At 41.5% G+C, this 26,616-nt stretch overlaps 1 protein-coding gene across 3 annotated transcripts in view; it reads right to left on the bottom strand.

Moving 5' to 3' along the window:
- Nucleotides 1–21,921: 21,921 nt before the first annotated feature.
- LOC106638520 (Krueppel-like factor 6) overlaps nt 21,922–26,616 on the bottom strand; it is a 265,802-nt gene continuing 261,107 nt past the window's right edge. For all 3 annotated transcript variants that reach the window (XM_089591923.1, XM_089591921.1, XM_089591922.1), the window contains exon 6: nt 21,922–22,428. In XM_089591923.1, coding sequence (XP_089448049.1) covers nt 22,253–22,428 — 176 coding nt within the window. In that variant the 3' untranslated portion in view covers nt 21,922–22,252. The remainder of the gene's footprint in view (nt 22,429–26,616) is intronic.

Raw genomic sequence — 26,616 nt, 5'->3', positions numbered from 1 at the left:
CTAGATGTACTTATTGGTAGTCCAAAGATACATACAACTTCTCTCTCAAATCTAGCGCGTATACTTATGGCGGACGTCAAACGGATTATTTTTTTATTTATTTTTTTTAATTATAATTTTTTGCTGAGAGTGTAATACGTTACATGTGCTAAAAAATTTTTTAAGGCACTACTTGTAACATAATACTTTGAAAAGTTTAGTATTACAATTTAAAAGAAAAAATTGGAAATAGTATTTTAAACGCTGTACAACAATTAACTTGAATATCTTAAAAATAATTGCACTTATCTGTGAGAAAAAAAAATTTTATTTATTTTTATGAAAAAAGTTTGTTGTCCAATAAAAGTGTATTTTATTTAGAAAAGAATGACTTTCTTTCCAAGTGTTTGGAAATCCATAGAAGTAAGTGCGACCAAGTCTGACTACAGCCAGGAAAGAAGGAGGGGGTAGTGCTTCTTTGCCACGTAAAAGGGGATCTGTTGAGGATAAATAAATCATTGAGTCACAATGAGAGGCAACGCAGTCGAATATCGCATCAGTTTTTAAACCCTGTGCCACTATCACGTGACGTAGCATTTCAATTCACCTATCTCGTATAATTGTATTAGCCAAGTCGTTCCTTTTTCCCCAACAGATACGAGTTGATCCCTGAATTGGCTTTTTTTAACATAACAAAACTAAATAGACCCTTTTCATCTCGAATTCTCTCTTTCCTCATCCTAGGAGCCAGTATACATATCCACGAGGATCGTCCCTAAACTCCCCGAGATTTACATATCGGCCGATCGGAAGCGGATCAGTCTTCGTCCTCTCTCCCTCCCTCTCTTTAAATAAGCTCGTCGAAGTTGAGCCAGTTTTCGGTACTACGCAGTGGGTGAGATCTTTGGGGCGCAGTGGGTAATCCAGTTTTCGGGAGATAGAGTCAAAATCCGGAAAACGGGTTATCGGACTTTGGCACCCTTGTGTTTTGTTATACGCACGAGTACTCGTGTGGGTGATAAATGACTAGTGGGATTCGGAGATCGTGAAAGACAGATGGATTGCGAACATGGTTTTTCCGAAATGGAGTGAAGAATTGATTATTTTCGACTTCATCGATCAGCAGCTTTGTATCGACTATTGTTATTTTAGCTATTATCAATTTTCACATTAAAAATCTTCCCTCGTCATTATTTATGTGCCAGAGGTGTTATACGTATATGATTACTCGTTTTTGCTTTTCATACATTTCTTTGATACAGGATTAAGCATTCTAGCCTTCAGCTAGATCGTACGATAGTAAAATTGATAACAAAACATTAAGTGGTATCCCAGACGGTGTGTTAATAGAGTATTTCCAATCTCATCTCGAACTGGCTGACCATACCGTGGTTGTACTACTTATCAAAAAAATACGTTCACAGGTACTTTCGATAACACATCAAACATTCTAGTCCTTAGTTTGATCGTATTGTAGTAAAGTTGACAACAAAATATTGAGTTGCAATCAAATCTCGGACCGACTGACCATATCGTGGTTGTACTACTTACCGAAAAAAATACGCTCACAGGTACTTTTAATAGTGGATTAAACATTTTAGCCTTCAGTTTGATCGTATTGTAGTAAAGTTGAAAAGAAAATACTAAGTTGCACCCCAGACGGTGTGTTGATAGAGTATTTCCAATCATGCCTCAGACCGTCTGACCATATTGTGGTTGTACTACTTACCGAAAAAAATACGCTCACAAGTGCTTTTAATAGTGGATGAAACATTCTAGCCTTCAATTTGATCGTATTGTTGTAAAGTTGACAACAAAATATTGAGTTGCAATCAAATCTCGGACCGGCTGACTATATCGTCGTTGTACTACTTACTGAAAAAAACGCTCATAGGTACTTTTAATAGTGGATTAAACATTTTAGCCTTCAGTTTGATCGTATTGTAGTAAAGTTGAAAAGAAAATACTAAGTTGCACCCTAGACGGTGAGTTTATAGAGTATTTACAATCAAACCTCGCACCGGCTAACCATGTCGTGGTTGTACTACTTGTAGAAAAAATACGCTCACAGATACTATTAGGGTCTTATAATTCTATTTCATTTTATAACGTATCATTTAGAGAAAAGGAATAAAAAAAAAGAAACTCTGTCCATAAGTGCACTTGGCTATCAATCATCGGAGCGAAGCTTTGCCGAGACTTTTGATTTTTCTCTTCCATCATATCCCCCAGCGTCCCTCATCCCTCCCGTCTTCGTCAGTTTCCCTCCTCCTTGGGCTCCTCGATCGTCGGATTACGATGCCAGAGCACGTGCGCAGAGCTTAGGGAAATTCACCTACGGCTCGAAAGTTCGAGCCACTGGATTCCAAAGCCGTGGAATCCTTAATTAAGGGGCGCGCGAACAAAAAAATCCGCGCGCCACCGCGTCTCAATTAAGGATTCCCTCCTTCGTCCTTCATCCTTATGCATTATTGCTCCGAGAGTAGCTTGCGCCAGGGTCATGTGATTGCTCTCGGAAATAAGCGGATTATTCGACGCCCTCCTATTTTTTCGAAGAAGCGTTGACGCAAGAGGCATTTACGTCACTGAATATTTTCGGATGACATTTCTTAGTTAATTTGAAACAAGATTTGATCAACCAACCTATTATCGAGCTAATAATAAAAGCCCAATCGTCATTCGAGAAGAAATAAACAAATATGTGAGTGAGTAAGAATAAAAGTTGGGAAAAATTGAAAAATCCAAAGAAAGTCGGGCTTTCGCGAAAATTTCACTCTACCCCCCTAACGCAGCTTTCGCGCAAGCGATAAAAGTATAAAAAAACCAAAGCTTCCCGGCTCGATATCGATATTGTCTTTTGCGCGTCGACGTGCAAGCACATGCACACGTGTGAGCGCGTATCTCGCGAAATCTCACCGAGTTTGGAATCTCGCGAAGATCTCTTGGTAAGACGAGGCGAAAGAATCCGACGAAATAAGTACGCACCCGGAAAAAAAAGGGACGGGTATGGAGGAAAGTTCGAAAGCCTCGCCTGTCTTCCGTTGTCTCTCTCGCTTTTTCGAATACCTTCCACTCTCCCTTTCTCTCTCTCTCTTTCTACGGTACTCTACACACGATAGTTTGCTGCCAAAGTTTTTCCACCGTGAAATCGCTAATCCAAAGTTATTTATACTTACCTCTCTTTCCCTGTCTCTCTCCCGTATTTTCAGCTCGTTCGGGCGAGAATACCGAGCTTTTTCGAATATACGAGGTTCAAAGTTCGTCTCTAACATTTACACTGTTGCTTTTTGGGGTACGGCTATTTCTGCACGTAATTGTAATAAATAATATTTTCAACAAATACCCTATAGTTTTCAATGAAAGAGCTTTAGATCTATATCAATTTTAAATGTCAGATAGATCATTATTTTGTAGGTTAAATGCTGTGGACATAAAAATTGTAAATTATTTTTTTTTTAATGTCAACTAGTCAAATTTACCGCGAAATAGGTATTATTACGGCAACTAACACTTTTGGATCTCGAAAACTTTTAATATTTTTTCAGATGTATTTACCCCGTGTTGGCAAAAGTGGTTTAAACTCTGTCGTTGCAACTTTTACGATTCCAACAAATTACCACGCCACCCTCTCGTCTGTCTACAGTTTCAAGACGCGCGTCGACTTGAAGAAATCCACTTTCAGACTTTTTGAAGCAGCAAAAGCAGAATCCACTACCGCGATTCGAGCGATTATACGATGAAAGAACAAAAAAATCTCGCTGCTCGCTCTTCGTGATTTTTAAAACCCAGTCTCGTTCCGGCTAAAAAAATATCGCGGAATGTGCTCATCGAACAAAACGTCCCCTCCTCGGAACGAGGGATGTATATGAGATTTTCATAATGACGCGTTCCTGCCTCCCCTGCCGTATTTTTAATTGATTATCTGCTGTTAGGATGCACGATCAATTGATGAGGTAAATTTACAGCGTGTCCGGACCCCCATGGGATTATTCACCAAAGTAACCCGATCGTTTGCTCGAAATCGATTAGAGAAAGGAAAAAAAACGACGTCCTCGGTGTCCCTAATGTCGCGCAAGCCCGAAATCCCGCTCTCATCCCCTTAAAAATGTCACCACTAACCGCTTTGAAACCCCTCCCCCCATAGCGGTGTCCTTATTTACCCAGCAGCAACAAAGTCTCCACCGGGCGCTCGACAGCTTCGACGAAAATAGAGCCCGCAATTTGTTGCCCGCGCCCAAGCGCACCGGCTTTTTTTGCACCACCTTGGTCCTTTGTCTTTGTCCTGGTATCCACGAGAAAACAAAGCAATGACATTGTCCGATGAAAACAAGACTCTTGGACTCATTACCATTCGGGCACCCCCCTAATTCCCACCGCAATTACCGTTCTACCATTCCGCGTTGGTGCATGTTTCCATTGAGACCTCGAGAGCGATTTCAAAAGCTCTCCCATCCAGAAACAGCATTAATACCCGATAGTAATAATGATAATCGAAAACGACCGTTACTCAATCTCAATTTCCGGCTACAGAGTCTCCCGAAACCGCTTGTTCCGCAAGACGAGATGGTACGTAATGTGTGCAGACAGAAGTACGAGAGACAATGGAAGTGCTTCGCTCCCGCGCGCCCGCACACATGAGCTATTACACTCGGCGTTTCAATTTCGTATACACGCGCACACGGCCGCAGTCAAGAGAACGCGCTGCGATAAGTTCGGCTGAACATACCCCGATATGGCTACGTCGTCCTTAATTTTGCGTTTGCCTTCGCCGCTCTCTAGGATCCCCTCGAGGTTACCCCTTAGGAGCTGCTGTTACTAACCTACCCCCTCGAGCTGCATCATCATCAGCGCGTATATAAACGCGTGTGTATCAGAGCGCGTTGGGGTGGATACTGTTTCGAAAATGATGGAGCCTGGGAATACTCTCCTGAGCTGGGAGCGCAGCTCATCGGAGCTATCTTCTCTTTGCTGAAAGCTAAATAGGAAAAAAAAAAAAAGAATACCCACGAGATGAGTTATACGTCAGTCTATGGGGCCCAATTTTCGCGCGAAACGAAACGCGAGTGTCGATAAATTTATCAGAGAGACAACACCCAACGGCGACGACCGCGAGGAGGCAGTAGCGATAAATTTAAGGCCAAAGCGGTGGTCTTGTTACGGAAAGCAGGTGTTCCCAGCCACGAGCGCAAGAGACGTGGCCTTAAAAAATTCACGCGACTCTCTCGCACACATCAGCTCGGCGGGAATTTGCGTCCTTTTCTCCCCCTATCGCAAATTTTGGCCATAATATCCGTCCCCTCCTCTCTCTCTCAAGTTTCACCCAGAGAGCCGGGAGGGAGATAAGGGCCAGAGGGTACGCGGTGCGGTGTAGATGCGGAATTGCGAGCGATAAGATGCCGGCTTTGCACCGGCAGACGAGATATTGTTCTCTCCATTTTAGCCCGAAAAGTCTCCCTGGCACCCTGGGAAAATTAAAACGTAAGCGAGGCACAATATTTATCGATAAGTATACTCTCGTGTCACACTGTACCAATTTTTTTTTGTTTTGTTCCAACTCACGTGGAAAATTGAGAGTTAAGAGTACCCGGTCCAGATTTGAGTTGGTCGAGTACACCGGGGGGGGGGGGGGGGGGCTTGGAAAAAACTTTGGCCAAAGTTCAGGGACTCCCGGGATACCGAAACAGTTAGCTCTTGGCTCCGTGCGGGCGCTCCGTCGATTTTTATTATTCCTCCGCCCATTTTTCGGGATCCTCGTACCGGCACGGGGCAAGAGAGAGACGGGGTGGGGTAAATCGAGCGACTCGGGAAACAAACGAGTGATCGGATTGAAAGTTTCGCGCCACCTATACACCCACCGAGGCGCGAACGTACGTGCCATTGTCCGCGTCCCTGTTTTATGCATGCACGTAAAAATATACGTCTTCAGCCAAACACTTGGCACGGCGTGCGACTTTTGGATTCACCCCTTAACTGGTGTACGCTTTTTATTGTCTCCTTCGCTTCTCTAAAAAATAATAGTTTTCATACAGTTGTATGACGGGGGGGTCCTTTTGAGTGATGTAAAAATGCTAACTTTTGAGATATTCATCTGTATCCCTCTAGAGGTAAAACCAGCCAGGGAAAACGATGTAGGCGAGAAGAAACACACCTCTCGTATAACGTTGGAAGGTGCGAGTAAAAAGAAGAAAAAGATTAAACTAAAAGAGGAAAAAGGGGGCGCGAGAGAGGTCGAGCCAGCCAGGCATGTGCTCCCCTAATACGATTCCCGGAGGCGAGAGAGTAGGTAAGGGTGGCAGGTGCCTCGAGCCTCTACATACTTAATACACGGAGCGGTGGCAAGAAACGGACCGCTGGACCGCGTAAAAAATCCAAGTGTACACCACCACACGACTCCTGCGACGTGCTATACATACTTACGCGGGTACATGCCCTCGGGTCACGTTGGGTGTCGCGCGACTTTTCTCCCTCGGCCTCGAGCTTCTTTTTACCCTTGCCCCGGACGAAATGAACGTCGAGAGCTGCACAAGCGTTTCCCGCTTATTAGTGCGGGGTGGCAGAGGGTAAGATGATTGCCACGACGAGGAGTTCTTTTTGGAGAGAGCCAGGAGGACCGGGGTGTTTTGAAAGGAAGCCGAGCGGTGCTAATTTTTCCGTCCCCCGCGCTCTATACCCTTTTCTTCGCGATTTTTCATTTCGCGCCACCACGAAGCCGCTCTTTCAGCGAAAACTCGAAATGACCTTTGCCAAGAACTTACGCGAGGGGGGGATGGCTTTTCCATTCGTCATTCACACTCAGGTTCGGTCCCTCGGGTGAAATGCAAAACCACGACACCCCCGCCAACATATACAACTCCCTGGCACGGAGCACCGGACGCGGGCGAACAAACGCAACAGCGACAAAAACCACACGAGAGACGCGCGCGCGCGGGGGTTGGGGAGGGGGGCGCAATTTACACTCGGTGGCAATAAATATGAAGGGGGAAAGTGTCCGCGAGCGGAATCGCAAGAAAAGAGCATCGGGTCACGTTTTTCGCGCTGTATCGGCGTGTTTGTAAGAGTATTGGCGGTGGGAGCCTCGGGGGTATCAAACTTTCGAGCTGATACATTGGGGGAGGGGGGGCAACTTCTCGCCGACTGATCAGCTGCCATTGTTGTCCGAAAGGTGGACGGAGGGCAGGGGAGCATAGGTCACTGGTCACGCTTTAGATATTCTTGGAGCAGGAGAATGGGAGATGCGTTTGAAAAGAGGGGAGGGAGAAGGGGGTTCTCGCAGAGGGAGGAAGAATGAAACTTCCTTTATTTCATTTTTGCGAGGAAAAGCGAGGTAAGAGCAGTGCGCGCTGGCGATGGCGCTCCTTTTGACCAGAGTATGAAAATATTTTTGCTCCACTGATTTGCTTCCATTTGGGGTATGCAGTCCTCTCTGCTTCGCTCCCGAGTTTTCCTTGCAAAGTCGCGGGTTTGATCTTGAGGTGGCCAAGGAGATCCGGGAGGTCGGTGTTTCGTAGTTCTTCGTTGTAACTACACACGTGTACGTGATTTGATAAAACTCTTTTTTTATAGTACTTTCGCTGCTTAAGAACTAATATAATATTCATTCGGTGGCTGTGGGAACAGTAGGTGCTGATGCAGCGGGCGATATAGGACGGAGTGACGTCGTTCGTCTGACCGACATTGACTCGTTCTACTTAATCACTGATTGGAGACCAGTTCGGCCGATTTTGGGGATGGTTCGAGTGTATCGAAATAGGTCATTGTTAGCAATAAAATTTGCTCTTAAATTAATTGACAGTACTCTTTGGACAATGATTTATTCAAAGCCGTATACTAATAAAAACTAATTTACCCACGTTTCGGGAGTAGGCCAATGATCAATTGAAATCATGACATAGTGGAAGTTTTTTTTTCTTTTTTAACAATAAAAGCTTGAATAAATATACAATTGCGTTTAATTGAGGCTATTTTTAATATTGAATCACTCTTAATTAACTGCTGAGGTAATTAGTTTACTTTCCGGTGAAAACGAGTTCACGAAAGCCCGGATAATCACTTGGCCTTTCTAGTTGTGTGGGGTGGCGATCGATTGGGCTATTTCCGAGAAAATTCATCCGCAACCACAACTTAGCCTGAGATCACATTTTTATCCACACGTATCCATTGTTAATATGGCAATATGTTGATTTTGTGTAGACTATGTTTATTGAAAATTTTAATTTATAATCAACACAGAGCATCTCTACTCATCCCTCAAAACTTGGCTGCCCGAAGACACGAGTACCAAAATAAGGAAAGCTCCTATCATCTTTTGAAATTGTATATCCTTCGCGTCAACGCACAGTCCAAAGTAAGCGGAAACTCATACGAGCCACGAGTACCTACGTATACACGAAAAAAAAGAAAAAGTGCACAGCGGCACTTTTATACGCGTGAATAGAAAAGAGCAGAAGAATAAGTAGAAATAGAAAAAGCCCGGAAGGAGGGAAAATATAGGCGCAAGGATGTATATCAGATATCAGTTTCTGCAAATAGCGAAGCAAAGAGTGAAAGAAAGAGTGAGACGGAGTGGGCGCTCGCACGTGGAATTAAATTCCTCGGGGATACCCGAGAGCCAACTGCTTGACCTCACGACTGAGCTGAAGCGTCTTCTACCCCTTATCTCGATCCTCGTCTTTTTCCCATCCCTCCTGCACTACGTAGGTATACGCTTTACACACCGGCATACCTCACCCAGCGCATGGAAGAGTGAAAAGCTCCCTCGGAGAGATTAAAAATCCCCGGCAGATTGCATTTTTATTCGCTAACCGCGTTCGAGGTATATACGACTACTATCGAACGATGGTGGGGATTTATTTTTTTTGTTTTCCGAGTCGAAAATTAACTTTCATTGGAGCCCACAAAAACCCCCGAGACACGCGATGAGCCCCCCCTACCCCCTCTCTCCATTGCTTCTAATGATCGCCGCACTAATCTCGCCAGCCGCGCGCGATATTTCACGACGACGACGGCAGTGGAGGAGCTAAAAGGAGCAGCCAAGGAATAGCCGTCCGCTCCAGATTTCGCTATATATACTTTACGGGCTCGCTGGAAGTGGCGGAGGAGGTGGGTGGGGCGCCCCAACGACACAGTTCCAAAAGATCTTCCAGGGGATCGCGAAGTGTGTCCCGAGATTAAGCCGACTGCGCTCACCCCCCCCCCCCCCGTTCTCTCGGTGAGGAGATACTGCTCTTCCTTGATTCAGCGGAAAGGAAGCCGTTTTAAGGTTTTATCTCCGCGGCAGGTTCGGCTATATTTTTCGCACACTCTGCTGCGCTTCTTCTTCCCACCCCCCTTCTCCTCCTCCCTCGCCGAGCGTTGTTGGCGCAGCCGAAAATTCCCTCGACGACTACCCTATCTCTCTCTTTCTCTCTCTCCTCGTGTCACTTGTACTCCTTCTTCTTCTTCTACTTCCTCCTCCGCCTTCCATGCCACGGTCGAGCTTTTTTCGGTTGGGGAGAGGGGAGGGGGAGACTCTTGCCATTAACGAAAATGTTTAAAGGTACAGCTCGGGGTTCGTCTCTTGTTTTCAATTCGCGGGATGTAACGGCCACTTTTTTTAATCACGCCAAAGCTGATGTTGACCGCTTTTATTCGATATATATCGGGGGGGGGGGGAAAGGATTACCAAGGATCAAAAGGAACATGATAAATTCATCGGCTATGATGTTTCTTTTTTCCCCGATTCTCGTGGAATTGAAGGGGTGGATTTCGCGAAATCTCGGGCCTATGGATATTCAAAGGGGAGTGATATGTGCTTCGTAAAAATAATAATCAGAGCTCCGAAAAAATTGTCTTCTCTTTCTTCGTATAAAATTGTTTGTGCTTGCACGCACGTCTGCAAGACCGGTAGTCTGTTTTTAGGCTGCAGACACATGCACACCCGAAATGTGGAGCACGCGAGCGAGGGTGAGGAACGTTTCACCGGGACGTTGGAAGGAAGGAAGGCTCTTTACCTCGGCGTAAAAAGGGGGATATATTTCTCTCACGGTTGGCTTGGCCGGAGCCGCTCTCTCGCGAAAACCGAGAGATTCCGGCTCACGCGAGTAGCCGCGGCTACACGTGTATATATATATACACGCAAGTTCGTTTGACGACAGGGAGGAAGAAGGAGCTTCCTACCTCCAGGAGGTAGCATCCCTCGTTGGCAGTATGGGGCGCGTGTGCGCAAGAAAGGTTTATTTACTCCTCTGCTACTGCTCATGGTCCGTTGGTCCTGAGAATTTGCCTCGCCGCCCATCGCTGCCGGGGAGAGCGGCAGCCTTTGCCGAGGAAAACTTTGGACGCGCAGACGAGGAGATTAGAAATTCCATTTGCGCCTCCACGCGGCTACGTATACCACCTGACGACTTTCAATTATCGCTCCGGCTTATCCCATTAATACTTTATCGGCGTGGTTTTTGGGCCCCTCGAAATTCCATCGGCAAAGACAAACATCCTTTGGGCTTCCGTCGCATCGGTGTACTTCAACGACTGCGCTCAGAGATCACCCGAAAATTTCCAGGGTAGGACGTTTTTGGCCCAGAGAGCGCGAGTTTCGCTGAGAATCAAGAGATACAAGCGATGGTGAATGAGTGAAAATTGCAGCTGAAAGAACAAGGAGGTCGGTGGTTCATGGCCCGCCGGTTGCATTGGCGATGCGCTTCACGCGCGTAACGGGGAGAAACATGGGAGGAAGGAGATGCGCGGAAAAGCGGTAAAAAGGGAGCGTTTACGGATCGAGTGAAAGGCGCTCTCACTTCCTTTTGTACGTTTTGACAGTCTGGTGGAAATATATAGTTTGGATGTTCGCATGTGTGTTTTTGCGCGGGTGAAGATATTTTCTTACATCGGAGAAGCTTTGCGAAAAAGATGGCTCATCCAAACTAGTCATGGAGTACTTTACAGCTGTTTGTGTCTTCTTTGATCCTTTCCACGAGCTGATTGTTACTTTTGTGCAAAGCAGGTGGTAGCACTTACATCGGGGATTCGAAGTGGTATTTAACAATTGTTGATCTGTTTGGTCAATAGATCGAGAGAACTCGTTTGTTGCAACTTACCTCATATTTTGTACATTTAGTGGTTATTGCTTCCAACTTGGGTGTTGACATAATATTCACCATCATGATGTACGGTTCAAATGAAAATAAGAAAAAATACTTTACACTTGTCATAAAAAAAATGAAAAAAGACATTTAAAAAAAAAAAAAAAAAAAAAAAGGAAATTTTGTAAAAAAAGGACAATTTATACGATTCGTAAAACTGAAAAGACTAAAAGGAACGAAAATGCGGAAAATTCTCTTTTCCTTACGAAACGTCAAATTTATTCTGAAATGACTGAATGGACACAGAGAGGCTGGAAAAAAAGAAAGAACCAAAGCACGCCTTTTTGAGGACATTGTTGGGGGGAGTACTTACATAGGAATAGGAAACCAAGTTAAAACGGAGCGGTGGCATAAAAGAAGCAAAAAAGGAAATAAGTCAGGTAGAAAAAGGTAAGTGAAGAAAAAGTCGTCATTTTCAACAGGAACGTACGTTTATTTTGCACTGAGCAGAAGTACAAGCTATTCATGAATGATGAGCCGGCCGCAAGCCCTTTGCCTCTTTTGCCTCGGAAAACCTTTTCACATTTTTGTTTTCATCCCTATTCTGTTGCGCTTCTCTTTTCCTCGGCGAGCCTATTACGATCATCTAACAAGGCTTACTTGCCTTTTTTCCCTTCTTCTCTTTTTTCTCTCTCTCTCTCTTTCTCTTTTTGTTTTATTCATTTCCATGCTCGTCTTCTCTCCATTTATCTCATTTTTTCTTCGAACGAGCCTTTTTTTTAATCATAATTAGTAAGCAGAGATTGAAAACATTGAAAAAAAAAAAAAAAAATATGTAATGAATTATGAAAATGACGATTGGGATGATGGTTATAACAATTCGATATTTGAAAATTTACAAAAACATTCGTGAAATTTGATTTGAAAATTATGTGATCGCAAAACGCCTCGAAAAATAACGTTCCTTCGTTTCTTTACATCGAACAGAAAAAGCAAGTGAGATAAAAGAGGGGGTGGCGAACTGATGCGTATTATATTCCCTTTGTGCGTTTTTCGAGTGTTTTTTCTCTGCGTACACAAAAAGTTGCTGTTCGTGTGTTTATCTTCATAAATAATATAAGAGCCCTTCAAAGGAGAAAAAAGGACAGGAGAGAGCGAGAAAGGGGCCGAACATAAAGGCTGTGGCTTTTAGCCATGCTTTATTCACCCACCCCCACGTACCTCTCTCTCTTAATTTTTTTTTTTTCTAGCGTGTATAGCCCGTTCCCTTTACTCCGTACTCCACTTTTTATTTCGTAGGTGCATATAACTCGACGGAATTCTTTACGATTCTCTACGTTTACGTATAAGCCCCGCTCCTCCAGACTTTCTCTCTCTCTCTTCCTTCTGTCTCTTTCTCTCTTCGTTTGGTGGAAAAGAAATTGTGAATTTTCATGCGGCATTTCGGGTTACAGCAAAGTTATGTACTCGTGCTTCTGGAAAATTAGTAATCACCGATGATTCATTGTGCAAAGATACAACATGGTTACTTGGTACGGAACGGACGAGCGCGTCAAATAAATGCTTCGACACAGGACTGATTATTTTTCTTTTTTCTTTTTTATTCATAAATTTCACATTTATTTAAAAAACGAAACAAAAATTACACTTAAACTTAGAGCGTTGTACATAAACATTATAAATTTCAGGGTTTTTTCTTTTTCCTTTTTTTTTTTTTTTTGCATGAGAAAAATTAATTAGCACTGTTTCTTATCGTACAAAAAGCAAGAAACATTCGGAGGTCGCGCTCGCTCTGAAGAGTTGTATATCAAATGAGCTTGGGTATCAAATTTTTCTTCAAGTCCTTTCAGGCTCGTTTACACAGCAGATTCACTTAAAGTTTCTCTCTTTCTCTCACTGAGTGTGGCTGAGATTTCGTTCTTTATACCATTCAATTTTTGCTTGGTCTTGTCGCTCGCGGAAAGGGATGAGGAACTCCCCGTGACACGTACACGTTTAAAAATGCGAAAAGTTACGGGCACACCGTAGTCTAGTGTTTGATTTTTTTTTTTTTCGTCGGAGATTGAAGGAGGGGCCAGGCGATCGTTAGCCGCACTCTTTGCTTTAATGTACAAAAACGTAAAGTGTAAAAAATCGACGAAAAGAACGTAACCCATACATACATACGGCTATCGCACTTGTATACCAAAACAACGTGGTAGTAGAGGTGACTGAGATTATGGGTGGGGGATGGCGTACATTTTTATTTCGTAGTGTTAATGTATTACAATCGATGGGTAGCGATGACATTCTCAGAAACTTCAACGAATATTGCACTTGTTTTTTTGTCTCCAGTTCGATTTTGTTTATTTGTTTGTAAAATTTTTTTTTTTTTTCGCTGCAGCTGAATTTTTGCACTTTTTCTTCATCTTACACATTTATTCAAAGTTGAAGCTTTTTACAGACTGAATCCAAAGTTTTTTTTTTCAACTTTTATCACGCATACACACTTGAAAGTACAATCACGCTCACATCAGTTACAAGCCAAGTGTCCAAGAGGAAGGAAAAGCTTCGTTCGTTCGTTGTTTTCGTATTTATTTTATTTTTTTATCATTACTTTATCATTTTATATTTTTATTTTTTAATTTGATGTACATTCTCTCTTTTATTTAGTAGTAAAACTTTTTTTTATGCAAAAAACATGAGTATCATATACACGATAATTATCTCCATTTCCTCGTGTCTTTTTTCACCCACGCCTAAACTCTGTTTTTCAAGCTTTTTTTTTAATAAATAGTTTTTTCTTTCCTTTTGTAACGCTTTTCTTATACAATGCGACGAACGAGCATCTCGAGGAGGTCATGCGACTAACCAAGGATCTATTTAATCTTAATTTTTATTACACTTTTTTCTCTATAAACCTGGAATCGAAACGTAACATACACTAGTATCGTGCACCGTTTCAATGTTTTACTTTTTTCTATTTTTTATTTTTAATTTTCTAACTAATACAAATCTCAACAGTGTCTTTCATTCCCTATGACGATCAAGATCCAATCGCTGCGTAATTTTTGCCTAAAAATTGTACATGTGAAAAAAAAATAATAATAAGGAAAAAGAACGAACAAAGACGCAAAAAAGATCTTGTATTGCCGTGATAAGGACATTTTATTCATTTCATTTTTAATTTTCTATCTTTACTGTGCATGGATAAAGCTTTTCTTTGCAGCGAAAAAGTTCGGGTTCTCGAGTCTTTTTTCGCATGCCATTTGGAGCGTGTCACATGTCACTTTCTAATATTTACAGACAAATTATATTTGCAATAATCATACAGATAGGATTTTTTATTTTATTTTTTACTTACAAATGTATACTATATGCGCAATACACGAAAAAACAGCGGAGTGTGTTCGTAAATTAAATTTATCCATTTTATAAAAAAATAATCATGTATTTTAAAAACAACTTCCATCGTTATGATTTATTTTTTCTTTAACTTTTTTTTTTTTTTTCCTATTTTTTCATTTAAATAATAAAGTGAAACGACATCAAAGCTTCAGAAGCGAGCTTACAATAATAGATATAATCATTTTTATCCATCTCTTTCTTTTATTATTATTATTATTATTTTTTTTTTAATTCTCATACGAAATAATTATATATATATATTTATCAACATCATCGCTATGTACAGTTTGCACCGACCCACATTTTTACCACTTTCTCAATTTCTTCCTCAAACTATTTTCATATTTCGCCTTTGCCTAGATTTTTTTTTCCTTTTGGTATATTTTCATTTACTTCATCTACCATATATTCTTTTACAATAAAGAAATTTCTTTTTATCGCTTACTCTTTTTCCATTTCAAAAATAAAAACGAATTATCGCCGAAGAAATGCGGAAGAACGTATTTGGCGTCGGTTGACATTAATAATTTTCTTTCTCATCTCTCTCCAACTCTCTTACTATCACTTGCATTTTCATTTTAATTCCACGCGCTATAACGGCATAATCACTTTTTCTTCATTTCTTTTTTTTTTTTTTTTTTTTTTTTTTTCGTCATTCTTCTTAGAATCGTATAATAATCATTGATCTTACAAGCGACACGAAGTTTTCTTTACTTGGTTAAGCTTACTTACAATTAATTTATATCATCTAATTGATTCTTTTGTACAGTTAAACAGTTTAGAGTGGTAATACAGAATCGATAACGAGTTAATAATTAATAATTAGAATTACAATAATGATCATAATACAATTAATTAATAATTAATAATGACAATGACAATAATAAGCGTTAGCCTTATAGAGTCGATAATTTGTCTTAAAAATCATATAATCTGAACATTTAACTTTTACTCCTCGCTTTACTTTATTTATATATATATATATATTTTTTTTTAATCACACTCGTTTCCACTCTCTTCTTTCGTCTATTAACACTTTTAGACATTCATAAATTTGATTTTTATTTTATTATTTTATTCATTTATATTTTAATTTAATCATTTCTCCTCTTCAAGTTCACTTGCACCCTCACACACCTACACGCACACTTAATCCGACTAAAATTTTCGCACGATTTTACAAAAACACGCATACAATGACAATTGCCTAATAATAATCGTGGAGACAATTTCCTTCAAGCGAGAACACTTTTGTAATATTTCTCCTTCTTTAAACATATGTAAACACACATGAAGATTCGAGAAATTTTCATCACCTCCATATTTTGTTTATTATTACCAGTTTTTGTTGCGTATGATTTTTCCGGATTTTTTTCCCGTTTTTTTCGCGATGAATCATATCACTCATAGTGCATGGAGAAAAGAAAAAGTAACGCAAATAAAAGCAAATCCGCAGATTCTTATTTTCAATAATAATAATAATAATAATAATAATAATAATAATAATAATTGTGACGATTAAAATTAAATATGCGCTCTACTGTGTAAAAGTAAAAGCTATGCATTACAAAAAAAACGTACATATAGATTTTAAAATAAAACAACATAAAATATATTATATTATATATAATATAAAATGAATTTACTTTATCTTCTCTTTTTAAACTCGGGAAACATCGCCAAGTAAACAATGTTGTACGAATCTTTGGTAGGTGACTTCGTATTATACTTAATGTAATAAAAATGATGTCGCTCGCGCACGACTCTTCAAAGTATCATATTTTACCTTCTGATTTCGCGGTAAGACGACGACTTTTATTCAATTTTCAATCTCTTGCTTGAAAATCAAGGCTTAAACGATGTATTGGCTATTGAACTTACGTACTTTAGTACTAGAACAATACTGTCTCGCATGTATGCTTGTAATCGTGTGCCTTTCAACCTCGTTTGTCTTACCCTTGTTTTTTATGGCGATTGCAAATTAATGTTTGTGCTTTGCAGACAGCAGATAATTAGCTTGATAGAATCGAATAAATGTGCATGCCGTCACATAATTATTGTTGCTTTGCAGCCTATCTTACTTCAGATTTTTCCGTTTATTTTCAAAATGTTTATTTATCCGTTTGGTTGGACAATTTGTTGTATCGTGCTTAGAGCCACTGTGTAGGCCTGACGCTCATTCACGAATCAATATGAGATTTCTGAATAGTGTAATTAATGATTTTATGCACTTAATGATTGTTTCAAAATACGTTTTGATAATTTATTCACAGATTAATAATTTGTAACGATGGCATGATAAAAATTCGGAAAGCAAAATAATATTACACAACGAACTACCGCGATTAGTTGAGCCACTTATGATTTACTTAAAAACAAAGTTTTAGTTTAAACAAATACGAACATGTATGTATTATACAGCAGCTGAAAAACTCACGGGCAACATTTACATATGCACGTATGGATATATTTTATGCTTGTGCCTGCTTAACTCTGTCGAAACAGGACGACGAGAAGCCCTTTCGCGTAATACTGAATTCACGGCAGCTTTTTTTTTTTTCCGAAGCACGCTTTGTCCATACATGCCTTTTGTGTGCCGGATGACGTTTAATATACATGATAAATTTTTTTTTTCAAAATATACGCATTTGTAAGAATAGATAAAAAAAATATTTTCGAGTTCGATAAAAATATTACGAGTAAAACATGGCAAAGGCTATTGAATAGTTGCGAAAAAAATCGTAAAAAAAGATAGGAGACTTGATTTTTAATCCTTAAAATCAATAGTTACTTTTTGACACATAAAACTTGATGTCTCATTTTGTTTTCATCATGAGAAAATGTATGGGCATTGTGTAAAAAAAAAAAAAAAAAAAAAAAAAAAAAAAAAAAAAAAAAAAAAGGGTGCTCATGTGTTTCACGTTACCGGCAGTTTTGGAAAACAAAAAGTTTTTAATGCAAACATCTTATTAATCCCGAGTTTTAAATATTGTCCTTCAAAATATCAACTATTGAATATTGTATACGAGCGATGGATCACTGTATGCTTTTTGGCACGCATATTTCATGAATTTGTATGAGAAAGAGTATTTATCAAAGGAATAACGGCGATTTGATTATCAAGTGCAAGGCCCGGCGAATCAGAAGGAGAACGAGAAGGGGTGGGGGAAGGTCCGACCGAAGCTGCAAATGCAAACACTGCGTGAATAAATTGAGATGGAGAAAACACGGCGGGTCGAGAAAGAAGAAGATGAAAAAGGGAGGAGAGAAGAAGGAAGCGCGATGAATGTCAGTGCAGCGAAGCGTTCCTGTATAGTACTTCATAGAAAAAAAGGAATCCCTGCAATTAATGTTTTCTTATCATTATCATTATTATAATAATTAATATTTTTTTTCTTTTTTTTTTTTTTTTTTTTCATTTTCCGTATTTAATATCTGTAAATATTGTTCTGTTCGTTGCACGAGGCTTACTTCTTCCCTTTTCTAAGAGCTGCGATCGTTTATATTTCTCGTAAAATCTTGTAAAATCCAGTTCTTCAATATTTCCCTTTTTTTCTTTATAATTATCATAATTAAATTTGTATCTAATATCATCACTTTTTCATACGTATAATATGCTTTAGTACAAAATTACGTAAATCGCGTTTCTCTGTTTCTCATTTTTTATTTTTTTTTATTTTTTAGTCTTTTGAATTTTACTTCGTTTATTTTCTCGTATAATAGAGTGTGGCTTATTAATGCTTTAATTTTCGCGTCCGTTAAATCACACGTATAACAAATTACATTTATCATACGCCTTTTTTTTTTTTTTTTTTTTTAATATTAACAACTATACAAATAGATGATGTTTATACAACGAGGTATGTAATTTCTCTTGTGTTTATTTAATTCTTTGTATCTCTGCAGTGCTTGCTTTTATGACCCTCTCGACTTTGATTGGGATGGCGCGAAAACCACGTATGAAGAACAACCCTTAGTGTTATTTTATGCACCTGGTGAGTGTGTTTTTAGGCTTTTTCGCACGAAAAAGTCTTTATTTTCCATTAGTTCTCTCCTCTTTTTGCATTCATTTGGATTTTTCTTTCAGATCGACGTCTTCGGGTATAGGTGTGAACTCTATTTGTTAAATTCTTTCTTTTAAACGCTTATTTTATCACGAAGACGGCTGCCAATCGATCCGTTAAATTGCATTTATAATATTTATGTATAATACGCCGTTGCACTTATTCCGAAATGTGAAAAATGAAAAAATGAATCTATCTCTGCCGTGTTAGACACGCGCTCCTATTTTTTTGTATGCTTTTTTCTTTTTTTTTTTTCTTTCTTTTTTTAATCAACTTTTAATTTATTTATATCTTAGTCATTTATTTGTTTATATTTAATTTTCTTTTTCATTTATCTATTTGTTTACTTATTTTCATCTTTGTTCGCGCATTAATAATAATAATAATCGAATCGTCATAGTCGTCGTGATCGAAAAATCGTCGCGGTCGCGATGATCCTCCGAACGAAAAGTTGAACGATCGTATTATTTATTATCATTATTTTATTCTTAAACTCTGTAAAAGTGAATCGTGGCTCTATTATATACTTAAATCTTTGACGCCGGCTAAGAACATATTATAGATGCGCTTTTGGATCTGCCATTTACTTCTGTCTTATCTATTATATTTATAAACATTTGTTGTTGATGTTTTTTTTTTTTTTTTTTTTTTTTCATACTATTTCTTGTAATATTTATTTTTTTCCTAAATCTTTGTTGCATGCCTGTATAAAATTCCTAAAAACACTAGCCTACTATGAAATCGGTGTGTTCGTGTATACGTATCTTTATGAATTTTTACTTCTTTCATTTGTTGTCGATGGCTTTTTAATTGGAGTGACTATACGTGTAAGACTGACTCGATTTGGGTTGGAAGATTAGTCGATCGTCCCGCGTAAATCGGGCATCGCTATGTTTATAAGTTTATCTCAATGTCTCGTGACTCTGACGCTTAAATATATATATTTATATTATCCATACATAAATTACTTTTACTTTTTATTAAATTTCTGCATTATCTATTTTATCTTTGAATGTCGCATATAGGCCTCGACTTCACGAGAACCGACGCACACAAGCACATTCTTGCCCTGTTTTCTGTCTCACTTTTGTTGATTTCCTTTTTTTGTTTTTATTTTTATTTATTTATTTTTTTTTTATTTGCTTTCCTTTTTGTCAAAAGTTCAGTTTCATTCGGTACGCTGTGCATTGCATGAATGGCACCGAATGTTGTAACGGAATGTTTAATCACGGCTCGAGCTCTGCACTCTCTTTAGAAAAAAAAAAAAAATAAAAAAATAAAAATAAACAGAATCTCACAAACCTTTCTCTCTACTGCGTCGCCTAAACTGTAGTAAAACACTGAAAAATAAAATAATCGTGTACAATACGCGAAGAAGAGCTTTGATCTACTGTTGTTTTCCCTTTTTTTGTCCACTGTTTATTATCGTTCGAAATAATAAACGTACATATGGATTGGTAATCGCACATAGATGATACAACACATTCGAGATGGATCGCCTTTGTTTGCACGCACGCACAAGCTCACGGTACCAACGTGGGATCTTTTTTAATTTGTCACCCTTTCACGCATAGATGGAGTTATAATTTATTTTTTGGCCACTGAATGTTTAATAAAATTATTTTGTAATTAACTTTATATTTTCTCATCTACTTTGTATTCGCTTGATTATCAAAAGTCGAAAGATAGTCTTTTTTCGATGATTTATACTTTTTTTTTTCCTCACTCACGTTTGTTTTTTTTTTTTTTTTTTTTTTTTTTTTTTAAATATCGTAAAAGTTGTTTGTAAAAGTTTGACTAGTTATAAAAAAATAGTAATAACAAAAATAAAATGTTGCAGATAAAACCAAACCGATCGGAAAAGCTCAAACCAAATATTGACCAACGCAAAAATACAATTTCTCAAAAAGTTCACTGGCACTCCGGCCTAAAATTGAATTGGTCTTTATTAACTTGAAAAAGTAAAAATTCATAAAACACAATTTCACTAGTCTACTAGAGTGTATTTGAACAAAAAACAAAAAAAAAAAAAAAAAAACTCAACAATCAATCGCGTGCCGAGTAAAAATGCTTTCGTCAGCAAAATGAAAGCACAGCGCGAACCACACGGTCACCGGGAAATCGATATGCCACTGCGATATTCGAGCTAAAAGCTCGGCTCGTTTGCCGGTTCCCGCCGGCCAAAGCGTGCTGTCCCTTTAAATTTTTCTAATCCCCCTCGATTCAGCGAACGACACGCTTTCAGGTGATAAACAAACGCGAGCACAAAAAAAAGCGCTTAAACAACGCGACATTTGGCACCCAGGTCGGACAAACTTTCAAAAGTTGCTTTCCATTGTCGTTGAACGAATCCACGAGTCTACCGTCCGTCCCTTTTTTTTCCGTCGAATGATTGTGTACACGCGTACAGAGTGTGCGTTTACGCTTTGCGCGCGGTTTTGGCGACGTATTACGATATCAATCCCCCACCCCGTGTCTACGTGTAAAAGAACAATAGAAAAATTACCCCCACCCCCTTTTTTTTTTTTAGTCGACCCTACTATTATTATTATTTTTTCATTAAACGCGCCTCTACTCTCTTTGTCTCGTTATCTCCGCGTGAAAGGGTGTGTGGGATTCTTTTCTCTTTCGTAGTATAAAAAAGAAAAAAAGTTCTGCGAACTTCCCAGTCCATTCTCGTTACTCTTTTCATATCTGTGCTGTGTACACGCGCGATTTGTGCGCGAGTTAGTTTTTACGCACGCAAGCGCGCAGCGATCCAACCTCGCTCCGGAAACGAGATCCCTCCAGACCCTTTTGGGACTCTCTTTCTCAACAGGGCCCAGGCGCGTCGAGCGAATTCAACGAGCTCACCTCCACGGCGCCCCTCTCGCGTCGAACCAACTAATTTATTCAACGGCTAATAGTATTCTCTCTCCCTGTACCTTTGCAAAGGGGGGTTTTTTCAATCCCTACTTGGAATTCCGCTTTGGTAACTGTACATCCACATGGAATCGGTAGCGCTGCAACTATCCTCGGTACACATCAAACAGTCACTATCACTTATACGTTTCCCTCTCGCGAAGGGATGAATAAATGAAAAACAACGAAACAATGAGGAACGAAAACGGAACTCCAAGCGCCTCCAAGTGTCAAAATCAACGAATTCATCATATAGACCTCCGATGCCCTAGGTACTTTTGTTCAACATTTCGTATACTAAGCCACGGCCCTGTGAGCTCCAAAAGGGCCTTGGAGGCGTCCCGTGCAACAGTAGACGACGGGCTCGCGCTTCGACCATTGGCAGTGATCATCCACGCGCACCGACACTCACCGTCGACCGTCTCGGAAGGAACGTCCGATCGGGGAAAAAAAGGAGGAAACAAAAAATAACCAGACGCTCCTTCGTTTCTCCTCTGCTGCATCAAAAACCGAACCAGCAGCTTTGATTGACGACGGCGAGCAGCAAGTGTCCGCACGACGCAGTAATTTTACGAGGAGGGGGTGGGGGGACGTATACAAGTTTACCCGCGACCTACGCCGATGCGCCTCTTCGGGGGAGCGTGATCGCGCGGCGGGAGGTTTTTTTCGGCGGGGCGGGTCGGCGAGAGTTGCTTGTTGTTGCGTTGCGATTGAGTTTTATCATTTGCGGGGTCGGAGGGTGGTACGCGGCTGCTGCTTAGCTGCTGTAGCCGTGGCACGTCATGTCGGGGTGTCGGGGCGACGCGTCGCGAAACAAAGGCCAAGACGACGGCGACGCCGCCGACATCAGGAGCGGGAGGCCTTTCAGACGTGTCTCTTCATGTGGAGGGCGAGATGGTCGCTGCGCGAGAAACAACGGTCGCACTGCTTGCACTTGAACGGCTTGGCGCCCGTGTGTTTGCGGTAATGGCGCGTGAGCTCGTCCGAACGGGCGAATCGCCACTCGCAGCCCTCCCAGCTGCACTTGTACGGCTTTTCACCTGTGAACAAACAAACAAAACGACCCGTTTAGCATTACATTTTTTTCGGATGCTGATATTAAATTATTTTGCATATAGGTATGGGGCACTATGGGCCATTTCGTTGCGAAGTAGTACGAGGAGAGTCGGGGGGATCAGCGTTATTATTTTCCATGGGAATTAACCGGTGCTCGGAAATGTGAAACGGCACTGTACGGTCAACGCTACATTATGATGCGATAATTGGAGGGTATTACCGTTGCATCCGTACTCCTATTGTGCGTTTAATTGATGATTGCCGAGGATGTGAAGAGCTTCATTAATCCTCGTGGATACGTATATGGGCCCCATTGGTACGAGTACCTATACTCGACATCCGTGTGCTTATTTATACAGATACACTACACTAAGCATAAAATGAGTTTTTTTTTTTTTTCTTTTTTTTTTACACCTACTTTTGGGGAACGAAAATAAGATTTTTATTTCCATTCGCTCGGAGTTTATTTTTTCCGCAAATTTGACTAAAAAATCTATATGTTTTGGTATATATGTTAAACACACAAGTGGACTTTTTGTAAGCAAATGATCAGAAAAAAGTATCCACCGATAATTTAGTTTCGATGTTTCACTTGTAACGGGTGAGATTGTCGTTTTCATTTTATCTTTGGTCAACGCGGGTATAAAATTTAAAAACACCAATCATCAACGTTAAAAAATTCAATCGGAGACAGAGGAGGTAAGGATGAGTAGAATACATGGTTCTACGTAAACTCGGCGGCAGTGGCCCTATCGAGCCGTAAATAATCCATTTCGACGGTATGTAGGCAAGCACAGCCCCGTTGACGTTGACGAGGCCGTGCCCTCCCCTCCTTCTCCTCGCGGTGCAAGGGAGAGAAAGAGACAATACGGGGTTACCACCTGTGGCGCGACATTACTGCGCGCTTAACAAGCCGAGGGAGCTCGAGCCTCCCTTCCTCCTTTCTACGGACGTATGCAACGGCTCGATTTCCTCTCTCGCGTGTTCTAATGAAGCACGGGGCCGCAGCCGCGCGTATCGCTCATCCATCTATCCCGACCAGCCTCGCGCGTAATAACAAACGCGCGGTTAGCCCGAGCACGAGATTGGCTTCTATATATGCACCCCGTCGTCGGACCGCCGAGTGGTTGGAACACGCGATGTCGTCTCGGTCTCCATTACACGGGTTCATCTGTATACACTTCGAACACAATACCTCCCCGTTTTTTTTTTTTTTACTTTCCATCTCCATCTCCACCTCGGGTATTGGACGTTTGACGTATCCGATCGGGACTCGTCTACCGATGATGTGCGATGGAATTAATGCACCTGCATCCGAAATTACTGGACAATCAGCTCTGCCTCGAATTGATTGGGTTGCAATATGGTACTACCTCCGAGCATAGCTTTACGGCTTAGGAAGTAGGAGGTGACTTTGGATACTGATATTACGGTCGCGTGTATCAAAGTCCAGTTACAACTGCTGGACACACGTTGAGTGATGGTAAATCATCATTTTTAGAATAATCGTATAAGAAATCCTGTACATTTCATTTTCGTCCCACACCACCCTCTGAGCAAGTAAGGCGGCAATTAAGTCCAGAAACGATCGCGTATCGAAGAGCTTTCCATATTGATCGACCCATTAATCGAAACCGCGAGATAGCGTGCATCTCACGTGCCTATTTAGCGTACCCTTTGAAAAAACTTGATGGAATCTCTGGGGAGTTTAGGGACCACGCGTTTTTAGGGTTGGATTTTTTTTATCTCCCTCTCCTTGCACGTTTTTTTTTTTTTTTTTTGCCACGAAGCAGCATCAGCTGCAAGGAGGGAGGTGGAGGAGTTTGCGCGCGGCAAACAATCCAGCTGAAAAATTTCCATTCCATTTGTTGGGCAAACACAAAATTCAGCGATTAAAGACGCCAGGCAGGAGGGAAGAATCCGTCTGCCTCTCGCACGGGAAAGGGCGCGTATCTCGTCGATTTATCAGCTGCAGGCAGCGGGCCGAATTATTCACGGGTGCGCTGTTTATTTTTCTGCCCTCGGCAACGTCACGGGAGCACCGAAATTCCGAGCCCTCCTCCTCCTCCTCCCTCGGCCCTTTGTCAGCGTCGATCTGGAAATTGTTTCGCGACGCTCCGAAAAACACACGCGAAGGAACGCCATACACACCCACTGCGCGCGGGAGAAGCGTCTTTTCGCGACGCCGACAAATCCGAGGGACGCGTGGCGGCGCATAACCAAATCCACGCCGGCAGGATGAACGGCCTAAATTCCGGGCACGCGGCGATCTCCCCGACGTTGGAAATGCAACGACCGAGCTATACGTGTACATGGCGCACGTACACACGTGCATACGTGAAAAAGTAAGGAAGAGCGAGCGAAGATCCTCACTCTTCTCCTTCTTTTTTTGTTTTTTCGTCAGTAGACGACTCGAGAGAAATCCTCTGGCGCACTGTGTACGGCGCGGCAGTACAGCCAACGAGAAAAATGGCCGAGCGAGCGGTTATGGGTATAGGTAAAAGGACGAAAGTCCTTCCCTTTGTTTTTACCATGCTAATGGAAAAATGTCCACTGCGCGGCTCGCCTTATCTCTGCTGCGCCGTTGGATTTTGCTCTTCCAAACTACACGGACGAGTTGTTGTTTCGTTTTACTTTGTTTCCTTTCCCCATGCCGCGTAAAAGCTACTCTTCAACGCCTGCAGCAGAAGAAGCCAGTTTCGGATGTAATTTCGTTTGACGCGCTCGTATCTCGTCGCCCGCCCTATTTCGCGCATCCCGAGGCCCCCGGGTAACCGTATACCCGAGCGCCGTCCTTCATTTTTCACGCCTCGCGCTGCTCTCTTTTGCGTTGCGAGTACCAGCTTTTTCATATCTCCACGCACTGCTCCTTCTACAATATCCCATACCTACGAGGGTTTCTAATTGAGTTTTGCATCCGAAGCAAAAAAACAAATCCGTCGTCGATTACGAAAACCAAACCAATGACATTTTCAAACGCAACAGGACGAGCCCGAGGAGGTAAAAAAATAGGTGGTACGAGGAGCTACGCGCGGTGCAAAGCAGCGAAAGCCACGTTAAACAGGACGGGCTTAATGCACCGAAATATACACGTGCCAACTTGTATAGGCCGGACCCGCTGCTCGTACGTACACACGTACCTTAATTGTAAGGGGAGTTGGTCAGCGTCGCGTCAGACTGCGGTCGTGCGATGCCTTTTGTACCCCCGTTGTCGTTATTATTGTTCGTTCGCGCGTGCTTTTGTTAAGTCTTTGCTATACATGAGTCGTCTTTCATGCACTCGCAGGTGTGTTTTTCTTGTTATTGGCGAAAACGTTGTACCAAAGGAGACTCCTCGTGAATTTCCCCACGATGATTGATGAAAAAATTAATCCTATTCGGCACGGGGGGGGGGAAATCGAAGGGGTATCCTGCACGTTACATATCCGAATTGCGGGAGCAGATGGGCACGTCGCGTCCAGGGAAAAAATCAAAACAGATCGGGGAAACTTTACGAGCGTGAGATACGAAAGTCAATCGTACACGTACCGCCGAAAGACAGACGGACGGACAGGCAATCCCTCGGCGAAATCCTAATTCTTATTCCAAAAGATAGAGAGAGAGAGAGAGGGGGGGGGCACGTATGAGAATCCCGTCAGAGGAAGCGGCGCTCGCAGTGACAGACCGAAGCAATATCATCCAGCGACTGCATTTCTCGGCGCTCTCCTTCGATATGACGGGGTCGGCGCTCGGAGATGCGTATGGATGTATTTCACAAACTTTTCCGTCACGGTATATCGCGTGGCTTCACCACATCTGGACGCACGGAACCGATGAATTTTTCATGAGGCTGTTTCCTTCTTTTACTCGTCAGTCGATCCGACGAGTCGTTAGTACGTGCAGGTGCTTTCATTTACGAACTACAGCGAGCATGGAAAATCCAAAACCCCAGCTCGCAGCGTGAAAAAGTCAAAGGACCTTCCGCCACCGCGTGACAAGAGGCAATTCTGAACCTTTTCCAGCAACAGAACCACATGTGTCCCCCCCCCCTTGTATATGTTTAAGCGCGGCAGCAGAGTCGTGCCGCATATTTTTCCCACTCTCGAGAGCCAACAACCCCTGCTCGTCGCCTTTGCATTTTATTAAGTCCGCGGCGACGCAATATACATGCACGCGCGCGCGTCTTTTACTCT

This window comes from Copidosoma floridanum, unplaced genomic scaffold (genome assembly GCF_036245765.1).
Source record: "Copidosoma floridanum isolate Cflo_tuat_1 unplaced genomic scaffold, Cflo_Japanese_pri ptg000014l, whole genome shotgun sequence".
In the NCBI taxonomy this organism is placed as follows: domain Eukaryota; kingdom Metazoa; phylum Arthropoda; class Insecta; order Hymenoptera; family Encyrtidae; genus Copidosoma; species Copidosoma floridanum.
The sequence above is the reverse complement of the archived record's forward strand: the minus strand, read 5'-3'. Positions and strand labels throughout refer to the sequence as shown.